We start from the raw sequence: 21515 nt of genomic DNA, 5'->3' as shown, positions 1-21515 counted from the left end.
GCGCACTTCTGCATTCATCAATTCTCACTTGAGCTGACATCATGACCTCTGACCCAACATATGATGCAGGTGTGCGTAAGCTCAGGTGAGAATGACGGGTGCTGAACGTGTGTATGGCCTTTATAAATCTTTTTGTGTGTACAAAAACATAGTGTGTACACACATCTCCTCCATCCTGAAATCATCATATATGGAGCTTATACAAGGTCTAGTTTTACTATGCATAACCTCATCTGCATATCATTTCCATGCATATTCCCATCCACATGACACCATGGTTAACACTGTCAAAGATACAAGACATGGGAAAATATTAGATACGGACTATAAATGCCATTTGTGCCATACACATTACAATGCTAAAAATCATCCAGTATCCTTTTAGAATGAATATATAAAATAAATAAATATATATAAATATAAATGTATATATAAATAAATAAATCAAAATATCCATAAAAACAAAATTGTAGCTATAAAATGTTTCTCAGATAAAGTTTTTAGAATAGAGTTGATTCATTAATTTCCAAATAGTATTGCAATTGTTTTAAACAATTCAAATCAACACCTCCGTGTGGATGTACAGTAAGCTATTATCACTGAATTTAATCAAACTGGACAATGGATCGTTTGACCACCGAATCCAGCAGTGACTGCCATAATATCAAAGTAAATGTGCATCACTGATCATCGTTTTTGCTAAAAATATTTTGCCCCTTTTTGGCTATTTTAAAAATCATAAGCGTAAAAGATGCCCTAAATAAACTACTCTTTACTACAAACCAAAAATACAAAAGGTAGCACGTGGCACTAAACTAGTGTTTCTTACGCAGATCCTATGACGCAGATGCGCTCATTATAAATCACATGGCGCGCCCTCATTGGTGAAGCCATGCGTTGTCGTCACCGTCGTCACCTCTGGTCGTCACCAGAGCCATAGAGAGAGAGAGTTGCGACAACTCCATAGACTCCAATGGAACGGTTTTTTACAGCAATGGCGGCTCGTGGAACCTCTCAATAGTTCCCGGAAGTAGCAGCCGCGCCGTAGAGTTACAGCAGAACAGACCGTTTGTGATGTACTTTTAAAAGGTAAGCCGTTTAAATTATAAGATTTTATAGTATCAGTACATCTGAATCAAATTAACTTGTGTATTAAAGCATGCTAGCTGATATTGCTCACTAAATAAATAGTTCCAGGGGATAGTAGATTAGATAATAGATTAAAACAATTCATTCATCGTTGTGTAATTACAGAAAAGGGATTCTAAACGGGGTTAAATATAACTTTGGGGCTTGTGGTGGGTGAAAGTGGTAAAATGAGAATATCCTTATTCCATATTAAATGTACAACCCAGGTGAAAAAAAACTATAGTAAATAGTATAGTGTTTTTGAACCATACTATAGTAAATTGTAGTATACTATATTATAGTATTTACAACACGTTGTTAATGAATGCTACAGCATACTGCAATATAGTGAACTGATAAACTGTAATAAATACTGTAGTATACTTTAGTTTTTTACTGCAGTACTGTTTTACTGTAGTTTTTTATTGTAGTATAATATACCCTAAAGTTGTAGAAAACTTAGTACAGTATTGGGTAACTTAATTTGTTTATATTACTATAGTTGTTCTATTATCACAGCAACTATAGAATTACCACAACAAATTAATTCAAGTACTTTACTATAGTATGGTTCAAAAACACTATGGTATTTACTATAAATTACTATAGTATTTTTTTTCACCTGGTAATAAAGAAAAAAAATCCTTATTTTAGAATTTATATTCGAGAATGTATTGTGATTCTGTTGTCTGTCTATTATGTGTCTATTTTTGGATTGATGGGGAGAGGGAAGTTTATAAGTGAGATTAAAAAAAACAATGCTTAAAAGCAGCAAAAAAAATAAAAAATAAATATATATATATATATATATATATATATATATATATATATATATATATATATATATATATATATATATATATATTACACTAGGCTAAATGGGAAATCATACTAAATACCAAAACTGTATATTATATACTACTACTGTATTTAATTTCTCCCATTTTGTTTCCTTTTATCTTGCTTTCAATACAAGCACAAAGGGGATTCAGATCCTGAAGACTCCATGCAATGATGCTGTCACCGCCAGTCTCTGCTCCCTGGATTTTGCAAGCTTTTCCTTGCTCCTTATTTTTAATAAACCTTTAATAAACATAAAAGTTCCCAGTGTTGGTTTTTGTGAAAAAAGGCAGATACAACCTATATATGATTAACACACAACTTGGCGCACAATCTTTAGTTCTATTTAGATTGCTCCTGCTGACTAGAACATAACTTTCTCCTTTCCGTGTCAGTGGGGAAACCATGCATTCATACTGCTTTCTCTGAGTGACTGGATCATCCTCATGCAACACTGCAAACCATAGCGGGGAGACAACAAGAACATGTAGGAAAGGACAGATGAAATGCTTGACATGCAGTTTATTATAAATGTATAAATCCATTGCACTAAATCAGTGCAGAAGTCAATGTGTGTATAATGTTTTATTTTAGAATTGAATATATTGTGTATGAATGTATATATAATAAGTGAATGGGGTGCATAAGAATTGTTAACATTAAGATTAATTAAATTTCACTTAATTAAATTTTACATTTCACTTATTTGCAATGGGTTTTTTAAGACAACCTGTCACCTGCAGGTCTCCTGTCCCTGTAAAACCATAGTGAACATGACTTGATTGCCCTGAACTAACATACAAGTTTAAAAACATAAAAATACTTCAAAACAACTGCAACGCGATCTTTAAACAAGGTAATGTTAGCCAGAAATATGTTAACAAGGCAGGCAACGCTGGTTGACAACACTAATCCTCAAATATTAGCAGGTTTTTATCTTTTAAAAACAACATTGCTGTAACTACAAACACATGCTACATTCACATGTCGGTGTATTACATAAATATTGTAAACCGATGCATTTATTGACTACAAATTACCAAAAATCACGGTTCTGTCTCTCTAACCCTATCTTTTTGAATTGCCGCCGAAGCACTTCCTGGAACTATCTGAAGGCTACACGAATCACGTGACGATCAAGCGCTTCCGTTGTCGCAACTCTGTCTCTCTATGGCTCTGGTCGTCACCAAGCGTCTCGATGATTGACAGATGAATAGACCAATCAGGTACCCGCGTCGCCCTGCTGAAAACGAAAGTAAAGACAGAGAAAAAAAGAAGGGGAGGGGGAAAAAACACCATACCCAAAACAAATCATAATTATAACATTGGATGTAACATATAAGATTTTACTTCACAATATTATTAAAATCATTATGCTTTATTATGATTATTGTACTTTGTTCCATTTATATTTAGATTTCTTTTTATGGAGTAATAGAAGATTAAAATAAATAGTGTGTGCATGATTTGAGTAGTTTTTGACTCCCTTACTCTGATGTAAGTTATTTGATGCACATAAACACATTCCAATAAGTTTACAACAAAAGTTAGAATTCAAATTTACAAAGAATAATGAAAAATAATAAATAAAAATTATACTTCTAATTGCGTTAAAGTCTTTTCATGTTTCTTCTGTTCTGGTAAAAGACAGACTTGTTGGATGAAACTTCACATTGAGGAAGAGTTGTGTGTTTGCAGATGTCTCTTTAGCCTTAAAGAGTTGAGCTGACTTCTGCTCCTGAATAAAATTTTCTTCATTGATTGAAATCATTGGTTTACAAATCTTAACTGTACTTCCCCATTCAAAATGTATCACAATTAATTAATTTACTGTCTTTCATAAAGGAGAGTATTTCTTTAATACTTGTTGGTAAATGTTCACTACCAAAAACTGATGCTATTTCAGTTTGTACTATTGATGTTTTATTCGTCTCATATTGTGAGAAATGCTATTTTTATATTATTTGAATAATCATATGGGGATATGGTGATGGAAAAAAAATTAGATGGGAGGAAAAACTATATTTCAATGCTTTTATATTTACCCCATAGTACACCTACATCTCAGAGACGTCTATCTGATGTGCGTTTACATCTGGGAGACTTTTTTTTTTTTTTTTTTTTTTTTTTTTTTTTTTGAGTGTTTGCTCAACTGCGATACGTCTAAAGGATGAATTCCTGTCAGATGTCAAATAGATGTTTATAAAATATCTTTAAGATGTTTATGATTTATAATCTATGCAAAAATGACATCTTAAAGACATCTATCAGATGATTGAACACAGCAGATACGTCTAGCAGTTTCAGATGTACGTGTGTACAAAACTGTTGCGTTTACCCAAGAAACTTTAAGTAAAAATATAATATGAGGGGGGAAAAAATATATTTCAGTTCTAATGTAAGAGAATGCAAAGCTTTGTAAAAGTATTCCAGTTACTGTACAAAAGCTCTCTCTTCTCTTATATCACTATTTGTCCCTTTTATGGAAGCTTGTTTCTGCCATGGAATAAATTTTTTTTTAAAAAGGTAATTGTGACTTTTTTCCTCATAGTTGCGAGTTTATGTCTCACAATTTTGACTTTTTTCCTCAGAATTGCAAGATATAAACTCAATTGCGAGTTACAAAGTCAGAAATGTAAATTATAAAGTCAGAGTTGTGAATGATATTGTCAGAATTGTGATATAAACAAGCAATTATGAGAAAAGTTAGAACTGCAAGTTTATTATTATTTGGGCCCATTATTATTCTTTTTTTCTTCTCAGAATTGCAAGATAAAAAGTTGCAATAACCTTTTTAATTTTTTTATTTAGTGGCAGAAACAAGCTTCCATACCCTCTACTTTAAAGACTTCACAACATTTGATTCGAAATTAAAATGAAAGGAAGAGTGTGAATGAAACAACTAACGAGCAATTTGTTAATGTGAGGAAATATTGAAATATTTACATTAGCTGCTGAATGTGTGTATAATTGGCTTTTTATACTGTATACTATTTATTATACTGACCTCTGGCCTCCTGGACAATTCAAATGTTGGAAGATTAAATGTAAGGTATCTAATTCACCTGCATAATAAGTGATTCCTGTGTAATAATTGTAATTCATTCTAATAATAATTACAATCCATTACTCACTGCAGCTGGGAAAGTCTCAGCAGTGGTGATGATCAGGAAATATAGTGGAGTTCAGAGTGGAATAATGGATCACAGCAGGAAAAGCAATCACACACAGAGCTGTACAGCACTGTTTTTTTTTTTTGTTTTTTTTTGTTTTAATTGCAGAAAATATCACCATAGGTCTTAAAAAACTTGTTATTATTATCAATGAGTTTAAGAGATTTAACAACAAGCATAATCTCAGCAAGACATAAAATCTAGGCAAAATCATGAAATTTGTTTTTGTGAATAAAACATTAACAATACAACACAAAAAAATTGTCAACAAGATCGACAGCACGGTCATTTATATAAAAATATAAAAATGTATCTTCCAGCGAAAATTTTAAATCATATTTTATAAAGGAAGAAAAATAATAGCTGTACAGCACTGTTTTTACTAAAGGTTTGGGCTGGTGACATGATAAAATCATTACTTATTCTTCACATGATATTGTGATGACCTCTAGTGGTGAACTTGAGAAACTGCAGAATCTCTCTGTAGCTGCTGTTGCATCTTAACACCAGTTACACTAAAATTAAGGCTAGGCCAACTGAACTGATTCACTTTTCAAAGTAAATAAAATAATCAAGTTTTTACTTGTATATTTACATAACATGTAAAGACATAATAAAATACAACGGCAAAAAAAGCACTGGACATATCTAGACTGGTGAATGCGAAAGATATTTAAAATGCAGTGAATTATGGGCACATGATGGGCACATTGAGACTGAGTTTCATAAAAAAAAAAAAATATCAATAAAAATAATTTTTCTGTATATATCATGTAAGAGGAATATAATTGTAAAACAGATCAAAGTAAAATAATTATACAAAGAAATATATACATATGACAGATAGGACTGATTTAAATCTTTGCATGTATCACACAATGATGTCATTTTAGTTTTAAACTGTTTATATCATTTAATATATTTAATTGCTAAATCTGACAATTACAATTAGCAATGTTTTAATTCCTTCATCATGGATGAGTTTAATCCCAACATCATTATGAAGAAGGTCTTATACTGGAAACTCATATTCCTGCGTATCGTCCTCTTCTAATTTACCTGTAAAAAAGCAAAATATCTTGTATGAACACTAAATCAACAATATCCATTCAACATTACTCACAATGTGTGTATGTTTCTATTAATGCTGCATTATTTAATTTGTAAGACTGCTCCTTTTTAATACACAAAAGTACGGTGGCCGAGAGAGCTCAACGCGCTGCAAATAAAGAAAACATCTTCATCAGTTTGACAACACATATGCGCTGCAAACTCCACAACACTTACAAATAGACAAACGCGCTGCAAATAAAGAAAACATCATCAGTTTGACAACACATGCGCTGCAAACTCCACGTTTTCTTTATTTGCAGCGCGTTTCACTATTTGTAAGTGTTGTGGAGTTTGCAGCGCATGTGTTGTCAAACTGATGAAGATGTTTTCTTTATTTGCAGCGCGTTGAGCTCTCTCGGCCACCATACAAAAGTATAATAAACTGTACATTAGTTAAAGCAATGCTCTCTGAAGCTGTTTAAATGTACTGTACAATACAGGTATAAACAGCTTGAATTCATAACAGCTGTTTATTTATAAATTGCTTTTCAGCAGCATCTCGCTAAAATTACCATCACACACATACGGTATTCATTTATTACAGTATTATAGCAAGAACCTTCTGAGGATCTTTCATCCGATGGTGGCTTTTCTTGTGCTGCTGATTTCACAGGATCCTCCTGGGCTTTAGACCAAGTAAACAATCCACCAATGCTACTGAACACGTTTGCAGCAGTGTTCCAGCTAATCCAGCCTTCTTCCTCTAGGCTGTGAGGAGGAAACAGAAGAGAAAATAATCAGTGTTCAGTGGAACAAGTTCCAAATTAATTATTATATTTCAATTAAGTACAAACTGTAATAGACTGTAACTAACATTCAATTCCTGTAAACAGATTAGTTACTGATTTGACATCATTTGGCATACACACTTTCTCCTGGGCAAACATTTCCAAACAATATTTCAGGATTTTCCTAGGTCAAAAATGGTCTTCTGTGGTGACTGATGAACACGGTCATTCACACACACACACACACACACACACACACACACACACACACACACACACACACACACACACACAGTGTGTTTTTATTCTGTAAAAACTGTATATTCTCTCCCCTACACTAACCCTACCCCTAAACCTACCCATCACACAAAACTTACTGCATTTTTGGGATTTCACAAAACAAAAACAAACAAACAAACAGTTTAGTATGTTCATTCTGAAATAATATCCCACATCAGATCACAGAAGGGAGTTATTTTAAACATTTTACTGGCATTATATTGAATAAAAACATGATATTAATGTGATAAACTATTGTTTTTACACTATGCTAAGATAACATGCGCTTATGCACCTGTTGCAACAAAAGGATGTTTCCTCACCTCAGGTTACAGCTTGAGTCTTGTATCAGGTCAATGAGCTTCTGCCTGGAGGATCCAATGTTATTTTTACTCAGATCAAGCTCTTTTAAAAACTGCAGTGCTTTTGTGTTTGTCAAAGACTGAGTTAAAGAAGAAACATCTGTGATGCCACACTCATTTAGACTAGAAAGAGACAAACAGACACAACAATATTTTTACTTTCATGTTTGCCTTTCCCTCAGCACAATTTTGCCGCAAAAATCAGTCATCTCAATAGGAATCCGTGATGAGAGACTTTCAGTGTCAGAGAAATTCACATACATGAATTTTACATCAATATCAAATCTCACAAGAAAATTCACAGTTGCTTGATTTGCTCATATAAGCTACACTAAATATTCAAGACTATCTTTTAATTCTGTCATTCTTCAAAAAGATAAAGTGCTGCAGAATAAAGAAGCTGTTTGGAAAATGTTTCACACATTCTTCACATCTGGTCTATTAATATTTAATTACAAATATCAGCTAATTAAATTACACATTATTGTCTTTTTTTGTGGCTGAAATCATCTTATCATACTTGTACATTTTTCAAGACTGTGAAGTTACTGACTGACGGAGTGCCCATATAAAGCTAATTGATTATGAAATCATCACCTGCCATATGGCCAAAACTGACCTGCGCTTGGTACTTGGTGGGTGTCAATTTAAGACCCTGCTTTCATCTGCTTTTTAAAACACATCACTAGGTAAAAATTATTTTCCATACAGATAACGTAAACTCAGGCTCTTCATGAGATATTGAGTGAAAGTGATTTGGATGAATTGTTCTATATAGAAGTGATTTTAAGCATTTTGATTCTTGTATTGTGAAGATTACTGACCTCAATCTCTCCAGTTTACAGCGTGAATCCTTCAGTACTTCACATAAGATCTCCACTCCTTTGTTTTCTATTTGATTCCCACTGAAGTTCAGCTTTCTCAGGTGTGACGGGTTTGATCTCAGAGCTGAAGTCAGGAAGACACACTGCTTCTCTTTAATATTGCATTTACACAATCTGAAGAAACACAAAAAACAATGACTCAGATCTATGATGTCATCTTATTCTCCTCTATTTTCCCTCAGAATTTTCCAGCAATCCATGTTTTCACTGTTTTACAGAAAGGAAGAGGACAGAATCTCTATTATGAAAGAAGCAGCAGAAACAAGCAATTGTTTTTTTCATCACATACAAAAAAAACAAAACAACAACAACATGATCATCAAACATTAATCTGCATATAAAATAAAAATATATGAAGCTACAGTAGAATCAAATGATTTTGCTGTCGTTTCTTTAAAAGTAGAGGATCTGTTCTTTATTTTGATTTATTGTATGTTCAGATATTCATCCAACACAATATTCTGGGGACCATGAAACTTTTGTGAAAATGATCAAAAATGCTGACAGTAAAGAGTTAAATAGATACAGTAGGCATTAATCTGTCATAGAGTGTATAGTTCACATTGACTTTAACACTGTCACAGTACTGTATGCTGGAAACTGTTGCAGATATGAATAGCATAACATTTCTACAGAACAACATGTACACAATTAGTACAATGATAATTAGTAAAATAAAATTTAATTTAATGCAATTACTTGTTAGTTAGGCATATAAAATTAAGTTTGACCAATAGGGAAATGCAGTTGTAGTTCAGGTGAAATGATACAGTATAAACAATGTAACCTAAACTCTGTTGTCTTTAACTAAACAGTAAACTTTAATCACTGTAACTGCTGTAAAATATAATGATACTAACTGTAGATTTTCCAGTTTGCATTGTGGGTTCATCAGTAGATCACTGAGGTCTTTAAATCCAGAGTCTCCTGGTTTATTCCCGCTCAGGTCCAGCTCTCTCAGGTGTGACGGGTTTGATCTCAGAGCTGAAGCCACAGCAGAACAACCTTTATCTGTCATATCACAACCTCTTAACCTACATTATGAGAAAGAAAGAGCAAGAAAAAAAGACAAGAAGAAAATAAGATAACTCTTTATTCTGTAAAGACTCATCCTCTCCGTAAACAAACAAAACAAAAAAGACATTCAGAGGAAGAGAGATCATCATTCAGGGCTGTACACTGAGACATATATGCTGAAAAAAGCAAAAATATTATGAATACCTTCCTAATCAAAATCATAATTTGTTTATATTTACCAAGTACAATTAAGCTAGTCAGTGAAAACATTAAAAATCCTTTCTTATGTTCGTTAAATAAAGGTTAAAGAGAACTGAATCACAGATTCTTTAAATTCTTCAGATTTATCACAAATCTAGTGAAATACTGTAATAATCTGCCCACAGAAATGTTGGAAATTATGTGAATGTGAAAATAATGTATAACTTGTGCTCGCTACATTCCTAAATGCACAATAAATTCACAGAGATGGAGTTCACTGCATTCATTCACTGTGATATGAGCAGTTCTGAGATGAGGAAAACACCGGATCACAAGCTCATCATGTCAACAAAGAGCACATTTCACAGTTCAAGCAGGCTATATACATATTTAATTGAATCACAATCTTTTGCAATTTGATAAGAGAACAAAAGCCATATTGCACTTTCAATTTTAGTTTGTTTACAGAAACTTTGCCAAAACAATGTTAGAGACCTTTTATGATATCCCATAAAGTTCAGAAATATGGAGTATAGGTAACAGGAAACAATGGAATTATAACGATTAACATACATACATACATAGCAAGCATGATAAACTGCACTATTTATAGTTGTTGTAACAGGCGTTTTATACTTGTGTATAATTAGGGCCTATAAGTAGGGCTGCAACTAAGAGTTATTTTGATGATTGATAATTGTGTAAAAAAAAAACATTTTAATATTTTTAATCAGATGAAAAATCTAAATATTAATTCTTAAAAATGTATAATTTTCAGGTGTGTGGATCAAAAACAAATCAAAAACAAAAGAACGAAAAATGGGGATCCACACACATCAAAATATAGGCCAAAAAGCTCACATTAATTTATTAAACAGAAGTCACAAACAGACTGAAGTTTAGAAGTGGAAGTGCAATGTGCAGCAAAACGTTTTCAGGTTCAACCCTTCATCAGTGCCATGTGCTTCCAAGCATCCACCTGCACAAGGCAAGATACACTAAATGCTTATGCAGGAGCGCTTGACACAAAGCATTCTTATGTTTCAGATGAGTCGTGACTCGTGCACCTTTCCTACAGCAGCTCTCTGTGTTCTCTGCAGTTTTCCATACGGGTCCAAAGAAATGGGTTATTCCCTACTGTAAAGCGATGTGATAGGCGGGTGATTTTTGTGCACAGACAAGACTAATCGATAATCAAATTCATTATTTTCATTATTGATTATAAGCAACCTTTGTATGTTAAAATTAGGGATGCATCCGATATTCAGATCGGTATCGGCTCCGATACTGCCATTTTTGCCGGATCGGATATCGGCCGGACGGGACCGATCCAAATCCGATACTGTGCATGTACTATTCTGTTATTGTTAAGCTCCACAAAAGGCACAAAAACATTAAAAAGCACCATAAAGTTTCTGTGCACTATATTCCAAGTGTTCTGAAGCCATTCCATAGTTTAATTTGAGGTACATATAAATATTTAAGTCGTTAAATTAAAGTTAACGTAAATGCCTCCCTCTGCTGCGGCTGTCAGTCATTCTCCATTCAGCATTCAGACTGCGTGACGCGTTCGGTTATGACAGTCAACACAATGAAACTCTCTCCAAGATGAATCAATGTTTCTATTATTATACTTCATCAAGATACCGGTAATACAATACGCATCAATATATCTTCTCTTTGTGCTTTGAACTTTTCACTGCGGAGCGCTGTGACTCCATGATGCTTCAAGCGCATCATTCTGCACACGGGATGCGCATAAGCGCTTTGTGCCGCTCTGTATGGTCATATTAAATTCCATTCATATTATAATACTTTTGGGCAATGAAAGATTGTTAATAGCATTTTTTGTTCTGTCCTATCTATCATATGTTGCTGCATCATTTTAATTTTTATATTTTAATTATAAGACATTTAATAGCTTCTTCGTCCACATTTTCATATTTATTCACAAACTTATAGGATAAACAAATAGGCCTAGGCTATGCATTTATTTATATTATGAAAAGAAAGTATTATGAAAAAAAAGTTAAAGTCTGCGTCACTTTTCAGTTTTCATCTTTCATCTCATCTCAACACTTTTTGAGGATCGCGAGTGAACGCAATCATCTCTTCCTCTTTACTACTTTACAGAAGGAAATAAACATGAATGAAAATCAAAAAATATGTTGAAAGTTGCAGTAGATTACCGAAATCTGTATCACGTCAGTTCAATCAGTGTTGTAAACAATGTCACGTATACCTCAGAAAAGCCATTCGTTGACCATAAACTTATAGTCAGCAGCAAGAAAAATAAAACAAATTCTTTAAAACAAAACGGATTAGAAACTTATTTATGTAAGCATAAGTATTACAATATAATAATAAAATGTTCAAACTGGGTGTGCGTAATCAAACGCATGTTTTCATTTTATTCTCTCGCGCTCTGCTGCCACACTGGAGCACACTCACCACCTACTGGACAGTGGTGTGAATTACAGTTAAAAGCTACATCAGCCTCAGTAATCTGTCAAAATGACGGACAGGCTGCAGATTTTTTCCCTCACTGCTAAAAAAAATTCAATTAATGACGGAAAATGTTCGGTTAACGCGACCTTTGAGATTATATATTATATACACGCCACATTACCGCCGGTGACACTCCATGACCGCGGTGGCGCGGTTGTCATGCCGACCATCAAAGCCCTATGTGAGGCATACAGTTTATTAGGTAATTTAGCACTTTTCTTATTACTTGAATATCGGATCGGATCGGGACAAAATGACAAAATGGGACAATACTGAATCCCAGGTATCGGTATCGGTATCGGAAGCGAAAAAGGCGGATCGGTGCAGCTCTAGTTAAAATGAAGTTTATGTACAGCCCTGTCATTTATTTCACCAGATCACGAAATACCAAAGAGAATATTTTTTCACAAAAAAATAAGAGGACAAGTATAAAGTGTTCAAGTAATTTTAAGCATTTTGATTCTTGTATGTAAATGTTCCTCACCTCAATCTCTCCAGATGACAGCGTGAATCTTTCAGTACAGCAGATATGTTCTTTGCTCCAGTATTTTTTAGTTGGTTCCCACTGAGGTTCAGCTCTCTCAGGTGTGAAAGGTTTGGAAATAGAGCCGAAGTCAGGGTGTAACACTGTTTCTCTGTAAAACTGCATCCACACAGACTGAAGACACAGAGAAAATACAATCAATCAGATCTATAATGATCAAACTAAAATTTGTAAATAATTATAATTCTCTCAGCATTTTCCATTTTAGAAATGTCAATAAGTTAGGAAATGTTATTTCAAGATGCAAAAAAGTTGACACAATTTCAAATCAACGTCATAAGCGGTTCTTCTGTGTCAATATCATAATTTGGGTGCCATATTTTTACAGTCTGTCTCTACTACCAAATCAGATCAATAATATTGATGATCATTCTGCACTTAAGATTCTATTCATATTTTCTGTCAAATCAATTGCAGCCTAAATTTGTATACTTCAGTCAGGACCACTTAAGCCAAAAATACAATAGATAAACTTTTTAGTCATCTTTTATTGGCATATTTTGCAGAAGTTACATTTGGCGGTGTGGCTCGGTTCTAAATTCCCTGTCCTTTTCATGAGCTCCATGAAAAGCTAAAAGAGGGAACAGCAGCAGCTTCTGGGGACAACCTCAAATGTTTTAAACCGGGAGAGCAGCAAAAATCCCCCAACTGAGAACAGAGCATGCATCGATGACAACAGAATGACATTAATTAAGTTAAACACAAGTTTAGGGAGGAGGTGGGTTGCAAAGCAGTGTTTAGTGGAAGCAGCCAAGCAGGCAGACAGAAGATGTGTTTAAGTAACGCGCTCTGTTTAAGAGTTGCCAATTAAGTGCATAGGAATCAGATCATCTGATATGGGTGGAGTTAGAATTTTTTCAATCAGCTGATGTCAGCTGATAGCAGAGCTTGACTACGAGGCCTGTCTGAACTATTGCAGAATTCTTGATTTCTCCAGGCATGGTGAAAAAAAAATAAAAATAAAATAAAATATTGGTATTGGCCAATAAAAGTGATTTTACATGCTATCGGCCATCAGCTTATAGTTTAAAAACAGCTGATGATCAGGGCTGATTATATCCTCTAAATCAAGAGGGTGGAATTAAGATAAATACCAGCTGATAAAGATCGGTGGCCAAACAATTGGTACATCACAATTTGCTTTGTTCTGGAACAGGCACTAAATTGTGTTGCAGCTCAAGTCATAGGTTTAGACTAGACACCTGCTCGGGAAAGATTTTACAGTCCCGCTCCCAGCCCCTCCCACCAGATTCTGTCCTGCTCCTATAAAAACATATATAACCTTTTCCGGCTCCCACCTGCAACATTCACACATAAAAGCTTACATAGATCACTACGTTCAATTTCCATTAAATAGTTTCAAGTTACGTGTCTCCTTGCCACAACATCATAGCATAAACGCTCTCGATAGAATATTTGTAATTAAAGCATCAACATTCACAAACCATTGTTAATTTCAGCAATCATAGGCTAAAGTGTGCATGGTGTGGCATGGCAGAATGCATGTAAAGATCACTTCCTTTCTAATCACTAAAAAGCTTTTTCGACGAGAAAGACTTCCGCAAAGACTTTCGCTCATGACTCCTCGACGGGAAGCTTCCTCACTCCTCGATCCTCGCCTCCTCACGGTGCAATTAGAGAATTGAGAAGACCTTCAAGATGGCTGAGTTTGATCGGTTTCCGGTCATAGGATGGAGGACGAAGGAGCGAGGAACGAGGAGGGATATTGAGAAGCACCCCCACTCTGTTATAATCAGTGAAGTTCACTGACTGCACAAAAAATCTTTTATAATGTCTACACTTTGTTTGTTATATTGAGAGGACTTATGAGCGAGTGGAAATCCAGCAATGAACAAAAACTACAGAGTTTTGAGCAGTGAGTGGATTCTAACTTAAATACATCTGATTGGTCATTGTGTAAAAGAAATCAACAGATATGTCTGTGATTGGCTACTTTGCTCAATGCTGCAAAAACCTGTTAAAAATAAATTGTCTATTCTTGCATTTGTAAATAGATTTTTATTTTATTTTAGTTGTTCTTGTTGCTTTTTTGCAATAGATGAATAATAATTTATTTGTTTTTAGATATTTTATTTTTAGATACTTCTATTTGAGGATGTCTCATGAATCATTTTATTCTCCTGCAACCCGCACTTCTTCCCATCAAATCTTGTCCCGTGCCGCACTCAGTTGCGTTGGGTCCCACGGGATTGCAGGTCTCTATCCTCAACAAAATTTATGCACACATCAACATACTTTGAAGTAAAACCTCTGTAGATATGAAATATAAGCTTTTGGAATTAAAGCATATATGTGTACTTAATTTAAATTATATACAATCTGTGAAAGTTATTTTTATCTAAATGTGTATGTTTTTGTTTGCTTAATTTCAATATATACTGTTATTGTAGCTGCTGAGAGAAAAACTGCTCTGACTCAAACAAATGAGGAAATAGTATTATCCACTACTGTAAAAATAATATTAAATGTAATATTTTACGTCATTAAAACAAAATACTCACGTGAGTGTGTTGACTGTACAGTGTTTATCCTGCAGTAGAGCAGTGATCTGATTCACTCGTGTGTCTCCTAGTTCATGTCCACTCAGATTCAGCTCTCTCAGGAGTAACGGGTTTTTACCCACAAGTTCTGTCAAATTTTTACAGGCTTCCTCTGCAGCAGGACTTCTCAAAAATCTGCAGAAGGGAAGATAAAATTTAAATGTCTTTATGGCTTTAAGCAATATGTGAGAAACATCAGCACAGAGAAAACTGCATGTTTGTGAACATCTGGAGACTCACAGAACTGCTGTAGAGAGATACAGTGATACAGTGAACACGGGCTTGATGGCATTATAAAACAGTGTCAGAAACATTTAAAGGGGACATATCATGAAAATCTGACTTTTCCCGTGATTAAGTGCTATAATCGAAAGAGCCAATCATTGATTAGTAAAGTCATCGTGTCACTGCAGCTGCTGTTAGAAGCTCCGGTTGCTATAGAAACAGGCAGTGTTATCAGACTTGCGCTCATGACTGCGCATTGGCTGGTTTATCATGAAAAACAAGCTTTTTTAAACACTACTTGAACATAAAAAACAAGCTATATGAGACTGTTGTTGTCAGATTTCATTGGTGTTTTTAAAAATGAAATTTAATCGTAAGCTTAGTGAACACTTTGAGAATTTGATGTTTGCCCATTCAAAAAGATAGGAGCTGCACTTGGATGCCTGAGAGACGTTTCAAATATGGCTGCTGAGTGAAACGACTTGTCTTAAAAGGACTCTGACGTGAAGGAAGGTGAGTTGGCTCGGAGCAAAACTCAGCAGGACAGCAGCACTCAAGAACGACTTGATGAGCTTGTATATATATCTCAGATCAGAGATGGGCGTAAATACATGGAAATGTATTTAAAATACAAATACAAAATACTGTGTGGAAAAATGTATTTAAATACAAATCCAAAATACTGTGTAGGAAAATGTATTTAAATACAAATACAGTATTTTGTATTTTGAAAATACACAAAATACATGTGAAATTGAAGATTCAGTGCAGGTATCCCTATTGGGCTGAAATCTATCTGGGCCTATTCTGAATGCCAAAAAGCATTTAGATGTGTGCAACTACTTAGAAACTTACCTCATTTCTGCTCTCTTTGTCATTCTCTCTCTCTCTTTCTTAAGTGCTTGCTTCCTTGCTGGTAATTACAAATAAACGTATGTAGTGCAAAATAACAGCCATTTATATACTTATTTCTGACAAGGTTACAATGTAGTCTATTACTTATGGTGAACACTACTAAAAAAAAACTGTAAAACTGTGGGAACCTTTTCTGCTATATAGCAAAGAATAGGGATGGGTGATATGACCAAAATATTAATTTTACTTCACAGTAACAATATATGGCATGGTTTCACAATTATCAATATCAGTTTTGATACCACAGCAAAAACTGAATTTCAAACTCTTTTGATGCTTTTTTTTTTTACGCAAGTAGTATAGTAACTTTTATATTTATTTAATGTAAAGTTTATTTGTTTCTATATACATAATTAGAAAATATAAAGTTTATCTAAAATAAAAATGTATTTAATTAGAAATCATTTGCCACTTTTTTTTGGTGAACAATAAAACTAAAAGTGTAGTGTATCTTTCATCATTGTCATCACAAATGCACACAATCACTACACTAAACTGATGGAGACAGACAATGATTAACCTAATTATTTCGTCTCTACATAAACAAACATTTGCATAGATGGGTAAACACAATCACAATTTGGAAATGTGTCCAGTTACATTTTCATAAAGCACCATGTTTGTAAAATTTAAAATGATTACATTTACAAAATTTCATAGCAGAAATAATGAATAAAGTAATGGTCGTGTTTAATACAATCGTTAATTGAAATAAAATAATTAATGAATTAAAAAACATATATAACAGTATTGTTCAATTTAGTGTTATACATATGTTATCATATTAATATGTTTTGTTCTAATGTCACAAGTCACAATTTCAAGTTTACTGGGTTTAAAGGGTCATGAAACCCCCCTGTTTTACCCTGGTCGTTCACACCTCTGAGTTTCAAAAAGTCTGTGAAAATGGGTGTGTAAAGCTCTGGAAAAGTGGGAGTGTAGAGGGGGAGAAGAGGGGAGAGAACAACCAATGAAGCACAGACCTAGAACACTCTCATTATACAGAATAATGAATATTAATATATGAGCACAGAGAAAATGACAACAAACTCCCAAGCACAAGGGAGAAATGCGAAAGAATATTTAATAGGGCTAATAATAGGCTACTTTGATTACGTTTACGAGCACTGCAGTCTCAAAATCATTCTTTCAGAATAATCGTGCTGTCGTGTTCAGATGCTACACCACTGTATCAGTGTCCAGTTTGCACATATAATTCATTTGAAGAAGACTTGATGAAATATGTGTACATAACTATACTGTGCTGGTTAATGTTTGGTGCAGGAGAATGTGTGAAATAAAAACTTTAAACACAGATACTTTATTCTGACTGAGCTATGTGCCACGTGGCTAGTGTTTTTAAACTCATCGCGGAGCTCCGCGCTGAAACCGAGCATATGCGCGCCCCGCATGTATATCATAAAAACAATCATATTTTTCATGTGTTCGTATTCAAACTCCAGTTCTGACCACATCGCAAGCAAACACTCATGTGCTGCTGTGCTGAGGGAAATAGCCTACGGCTCGTGTGTTTGAACGCAGCTAGAGCAGGCAGAGGAGAAAGCCGCACTTTTGTGACATTTGAATTCTCCGCTGTAATGCGATCTCACGCGAACATATTTTCCATTTGTGCTGGTAGATTACAGCAAAACAATCCACATGCACACAAACCTCTGCTCTGGTCGCGTCTCAGGAAAACACATTGTGTTGTAATACTGAGGAAACAAGCAACAACGATATGTCTCTGAATGACAAGAGACCGAGGCGAGAGAAGTGACACTTCCTCATGCATAATACCGCAATTATAATCTTATGCATACTACAGCGCAGTGATTGGATTGAATGAGCTTTATGTCATGAATATATGTCAAGAATCACTCGAAACGGTCTACGTCAGCATGTTCGAAAGTACACGATGACGTCAGATTTTGTGACGTTGCTCCGACTCAGCTTTTCAAACAGGAAGACAGAAATCGCTCTGAAAAATGCTAAAATAACTATTTTTCACTTATGAATAACATTAATGAGTACCTTTAGTGTTTTCAATGATGTGCAGCCTATACATATCTGTTTACATCTCAAAAAAAGTGTTTTGGGGTTTCATGGCCCTTTAACTTGATTATTTGGTTAGGGTTTAAGAAGTGTACTAAAAAACTTTTTCACATGTGTCGTCAAAATGACCCACAACCTAATCAGTTTACATGTGAAGAAATCCATTTATTCACAAACTTCTCACGAGACGAGTGTTTGACATAGTATAAGAGGTGTTTGACAAATTATTCGGCAAGCTACTTTCTCTCATCGCTGCTTTTTGGTGGTTTGGATAACAATTACTCAGAGTCGCCCTCTGTCGTTTCACACAGAAGGGGGGTGTCTGGTCTGAACTAGTTGATGCATGAAAACAACACCCTAATAAAGAGGTTGACTGTCTCAAAGTATTTTGAGTATTTTGAAAATACAAAAATACTCATCTTAAATGTATTTAAATACAAATTACATTTGATTTTTTCCAAAGGCTTTAAAATACAAAATACAAAATAGTATTTTGTATTTCAAATACGTATTTTAAATACATGTATCTGAAATACTGCCCATCCCTGTCTCAGATACAGTATGTAAACATTATCACATGGTAAACATATAAGTCTCCATAAACTCCTGACATCTGAGCCACTAAGGATGCAGTGGTGTCATTCTATTTATTAAGGGAATGTGTCCAGATAAATTCATATGTGCAAGTCATTTTACACCAGACTGCTTTGCACATGAGGGTCAGTAAAACACAGGACTTGCTCAGAAGTTGATTCTCAAAGATGGATCGATACCAACATGTTCATGATCCCATTTCATAATGGTTGCAAATTGTCTTTCTGAATTTCATTTCGTTAGCACGTTGCTAATGTACTGTTAAATGTGGCTAAAGTTACCATTGTTTCTTACTGTATTCATGGAGACCAGAACGATGTCATTATTTTCATTTTTAACCCCAAAAAACGCTTGCAGTCTGTATATTTCATAAACGCATCTTCATTCTTATTGAGCCTCTCCAACAGTGTGTAGCTTTAGCCACGTTAGCCGTGCAGTACGCTATCAAACTCATTTAGAATCAAATGTTAGAAAACATCCACAAAATACATGCCATACCTGTATGATCTAATATGCTGCATTACAAACGGTTTGTAATGATCCATTTTGAGAGTTATATATGCTGTGTGAGCTTCTCCTGTATTATTTTTTATTATTTTAATGGCACACACACTAAATCAGCACATTTTTTCTCCCACTCAAAAATATGGAGTTAAAACATGGTATAATAATGAAAAGAAATCTGTGGGGTATTTTGAGCTGAAACTTCACAGACACATTCTGGGGACACCTGAAACTTACTTTACATCTTGTAAAAAGGGGCATAATTGGTCACCTTTAATACCATACTACTGAATACCATCAGTACAACTGTACCTAAACAAAACTCAGTAACCCCCACTGCAAAACTTGTGGAGTTTATTGTATTACTGAAAGAATATTTTGTATGAATATTTAGCAAGCATATATATTTTGTGTTATTTCATCACATCTCACCTCAGTGTCTTGAGTTGACAGTTCTGATCCTGTAGTAAATCATTGAGCTCCTTCACTCCTGATTGTCCAGGATCATTTCCTGTGAGATCCAGCTCTATCAGGTGTGAAGGGTTTGATCTCAGTGCTGAAGCCAGAGCTTTGTAACCTTCTTCTCTGATACTGCAGTCTGAAAGTCTAGAAAAAAAGACAACTTTTAAATATTTATTAAGTTAAAGTTATTATATGATTAATTTATTTAACCCTTTCGTACTGTTGAACAGTGTTGGGGAGCAGCTAGCTACAAGTAGTGATGCTACAAACATAACTACATTTTTCAGTATCTGGACAGTAGCTCAGCTACTTTTAAAACATTGTACCTTTTCCAGTAGCAAACTACTTTTTACAAGTATCGGTGTAGCGTGACCAAAAGCTACATTCCATCCTTTTGACTACATTTTGCATCCTGACGAATCATGAGTCTGTAATGCATTAAAGCAGCACAGCGTCTTCTTCTTAGTATATAACAAACCATATTTGTTCATTACTGCCATCTGTTGTTACATCATGCTTTTTTTGACTTTACACCTCCACCAATAAGAGACTGTCTGATGATTATGTAAAGGATGCACAGGAATTGATATTTCACGTGAATCAACTGCAATTTATGCAAACCAAAGATTAAAATGCTGTCTACATTGAAGATTTAAAGCGCATATTAACTTTTTAAATGTTATTATTTTCAGTGTTTATCCTGCTTTACTGCACACTATAACAAATGTGTATTTCTATTTTGATTACAGTGATGAACCACCATCATTTAATCTGTCCCGTTAGTTTTGTAATGAACCTAAAAGATCACTAATCGAACTGAAGAAAAATTGCAATATAGTAGTGCACTTATTACTTGGCAAAGGCTGGTTGTGGTGGGATTTCAAGCAAAGTGTGAGCAGCTCATGATTTGCATCTCAGAGCAGCTCCGTTCACAGTAAATGGCCTACCATATGTGCTGTGAGTTTAACCTGCATCTTTATTACTCCTGTTACTGTATATCCAGTTTAAGTTGCATACATTTTGTTCTTGTATTGATGTTACATTTGTAGAAATTTTGCACTTTGACAGTAAGTTTGAGATATGACCTGTATATTAGTATTGAGTGTTTTGGATAGATTACAAAAACAAAAGATTGGGACACTTTTTGCCATTGAAATGACTGAGGAAAATTGTCCCAGTCAACCTGAATTCATCTACTATGTGAAACCATGATTGCATTACAATATGTTGTTTTAAACCCCCCAAATATTTTACTTATAACATTCTTCATTAACAATTATACAATTATTTATAGCTAGAAGCTTGAATGCAACTTAAAGGGTTAGTTCAGCCAAAAATGTCTGTCATTAATTACTCTACCTCATGTTGTTCTAAACCCGTAAGACCTTCGTTCATCTTCAGAATGCAAATTAAGATAATTTTGAA

The 21515-nt window shown here is 34.4% G+C and overlaps 1 protein-coding gene and 1 long non-coding RNA gene across 13 annotated transcripts in view; one reads left to right on the top strand and one right to left on the bottom strand.

The window, feature by feature from the left end:
* The first annotated feature begins 902 nt into the window (after window positions 1-902).
* LOC125254368 lies at window positions 903-2228 on the top strand. Its single transcript, XR_007181647.1, has 2 exons — window positions 903-1089; window positions 2105-2228. It is a non-coding gene; the product is annotated as an uncharacterized LOC125254368 (long non-coding RNA).
* A 3685-nt stretch (window positions 2229-5913) lies between these two features.
* The window catches only part of LOC125254758, a 188974-nt gene continuing 173372 nt past the window's right edge, over window positions 5914-21515 (bottom strand). For all 12 annotated transcript variants that reach the window (XM_048169551.1, XM_048169561.1, XM_048169552.1 and 9 more), the window contains 8 exons: window positions 20061-20234; window positions 15300-15473; window positions 12718-12891; window positions 9368-9541; window positions 8448-8621; window positions 7585-7746; window positions 6814-6962; window positions 5914-6200 (listed from right to left, as the gene is read on the bottom strand). In XM_048169551.1, coding sequence (XP_048025508.1) covers window positions 6154-6200; window positions 6814-6962; window positions 7585-7746; window positions 8448-8621; window positions 9368-9541; window positions 12718-12891; window positions 15300-15473; window positions 20061-20234 — 1228 coding nt within the window. In that variant the 3' untranslated portion in view covers window positions 5914-6153. The remainder of the gene's footprint in view (window positions 6201-6813; window positions 6963-7584; window positions 7747-8447; window positions 8622-9367; window positions 9542-12717; window positions 12892-15299; window positions 15474-20060; window positions 20235-21515) is intronic.

The sequence above is a fragment of the Megalobrama amblycephala genome, linkage group LG19 (genome assembly GCF_018812025.1).
Source record: "Megalobrama amblycephala isolate DHTTF-2021 linkage group LG19, ASM1881202v1, whole genome shotgun sequence".
Lineage (NCBI taxonomy): Eukaryota > Metazoa > Chordata > Actinopteri > Cypriniformes > Xenocyprididae > Megalobrama > Megalobrama amblycephala.
The sequence above is the reverse complement of the archived record's forward strand: the minus strand, read 5'-3'. Positions and strand labels throughout refer to the sequence as shown.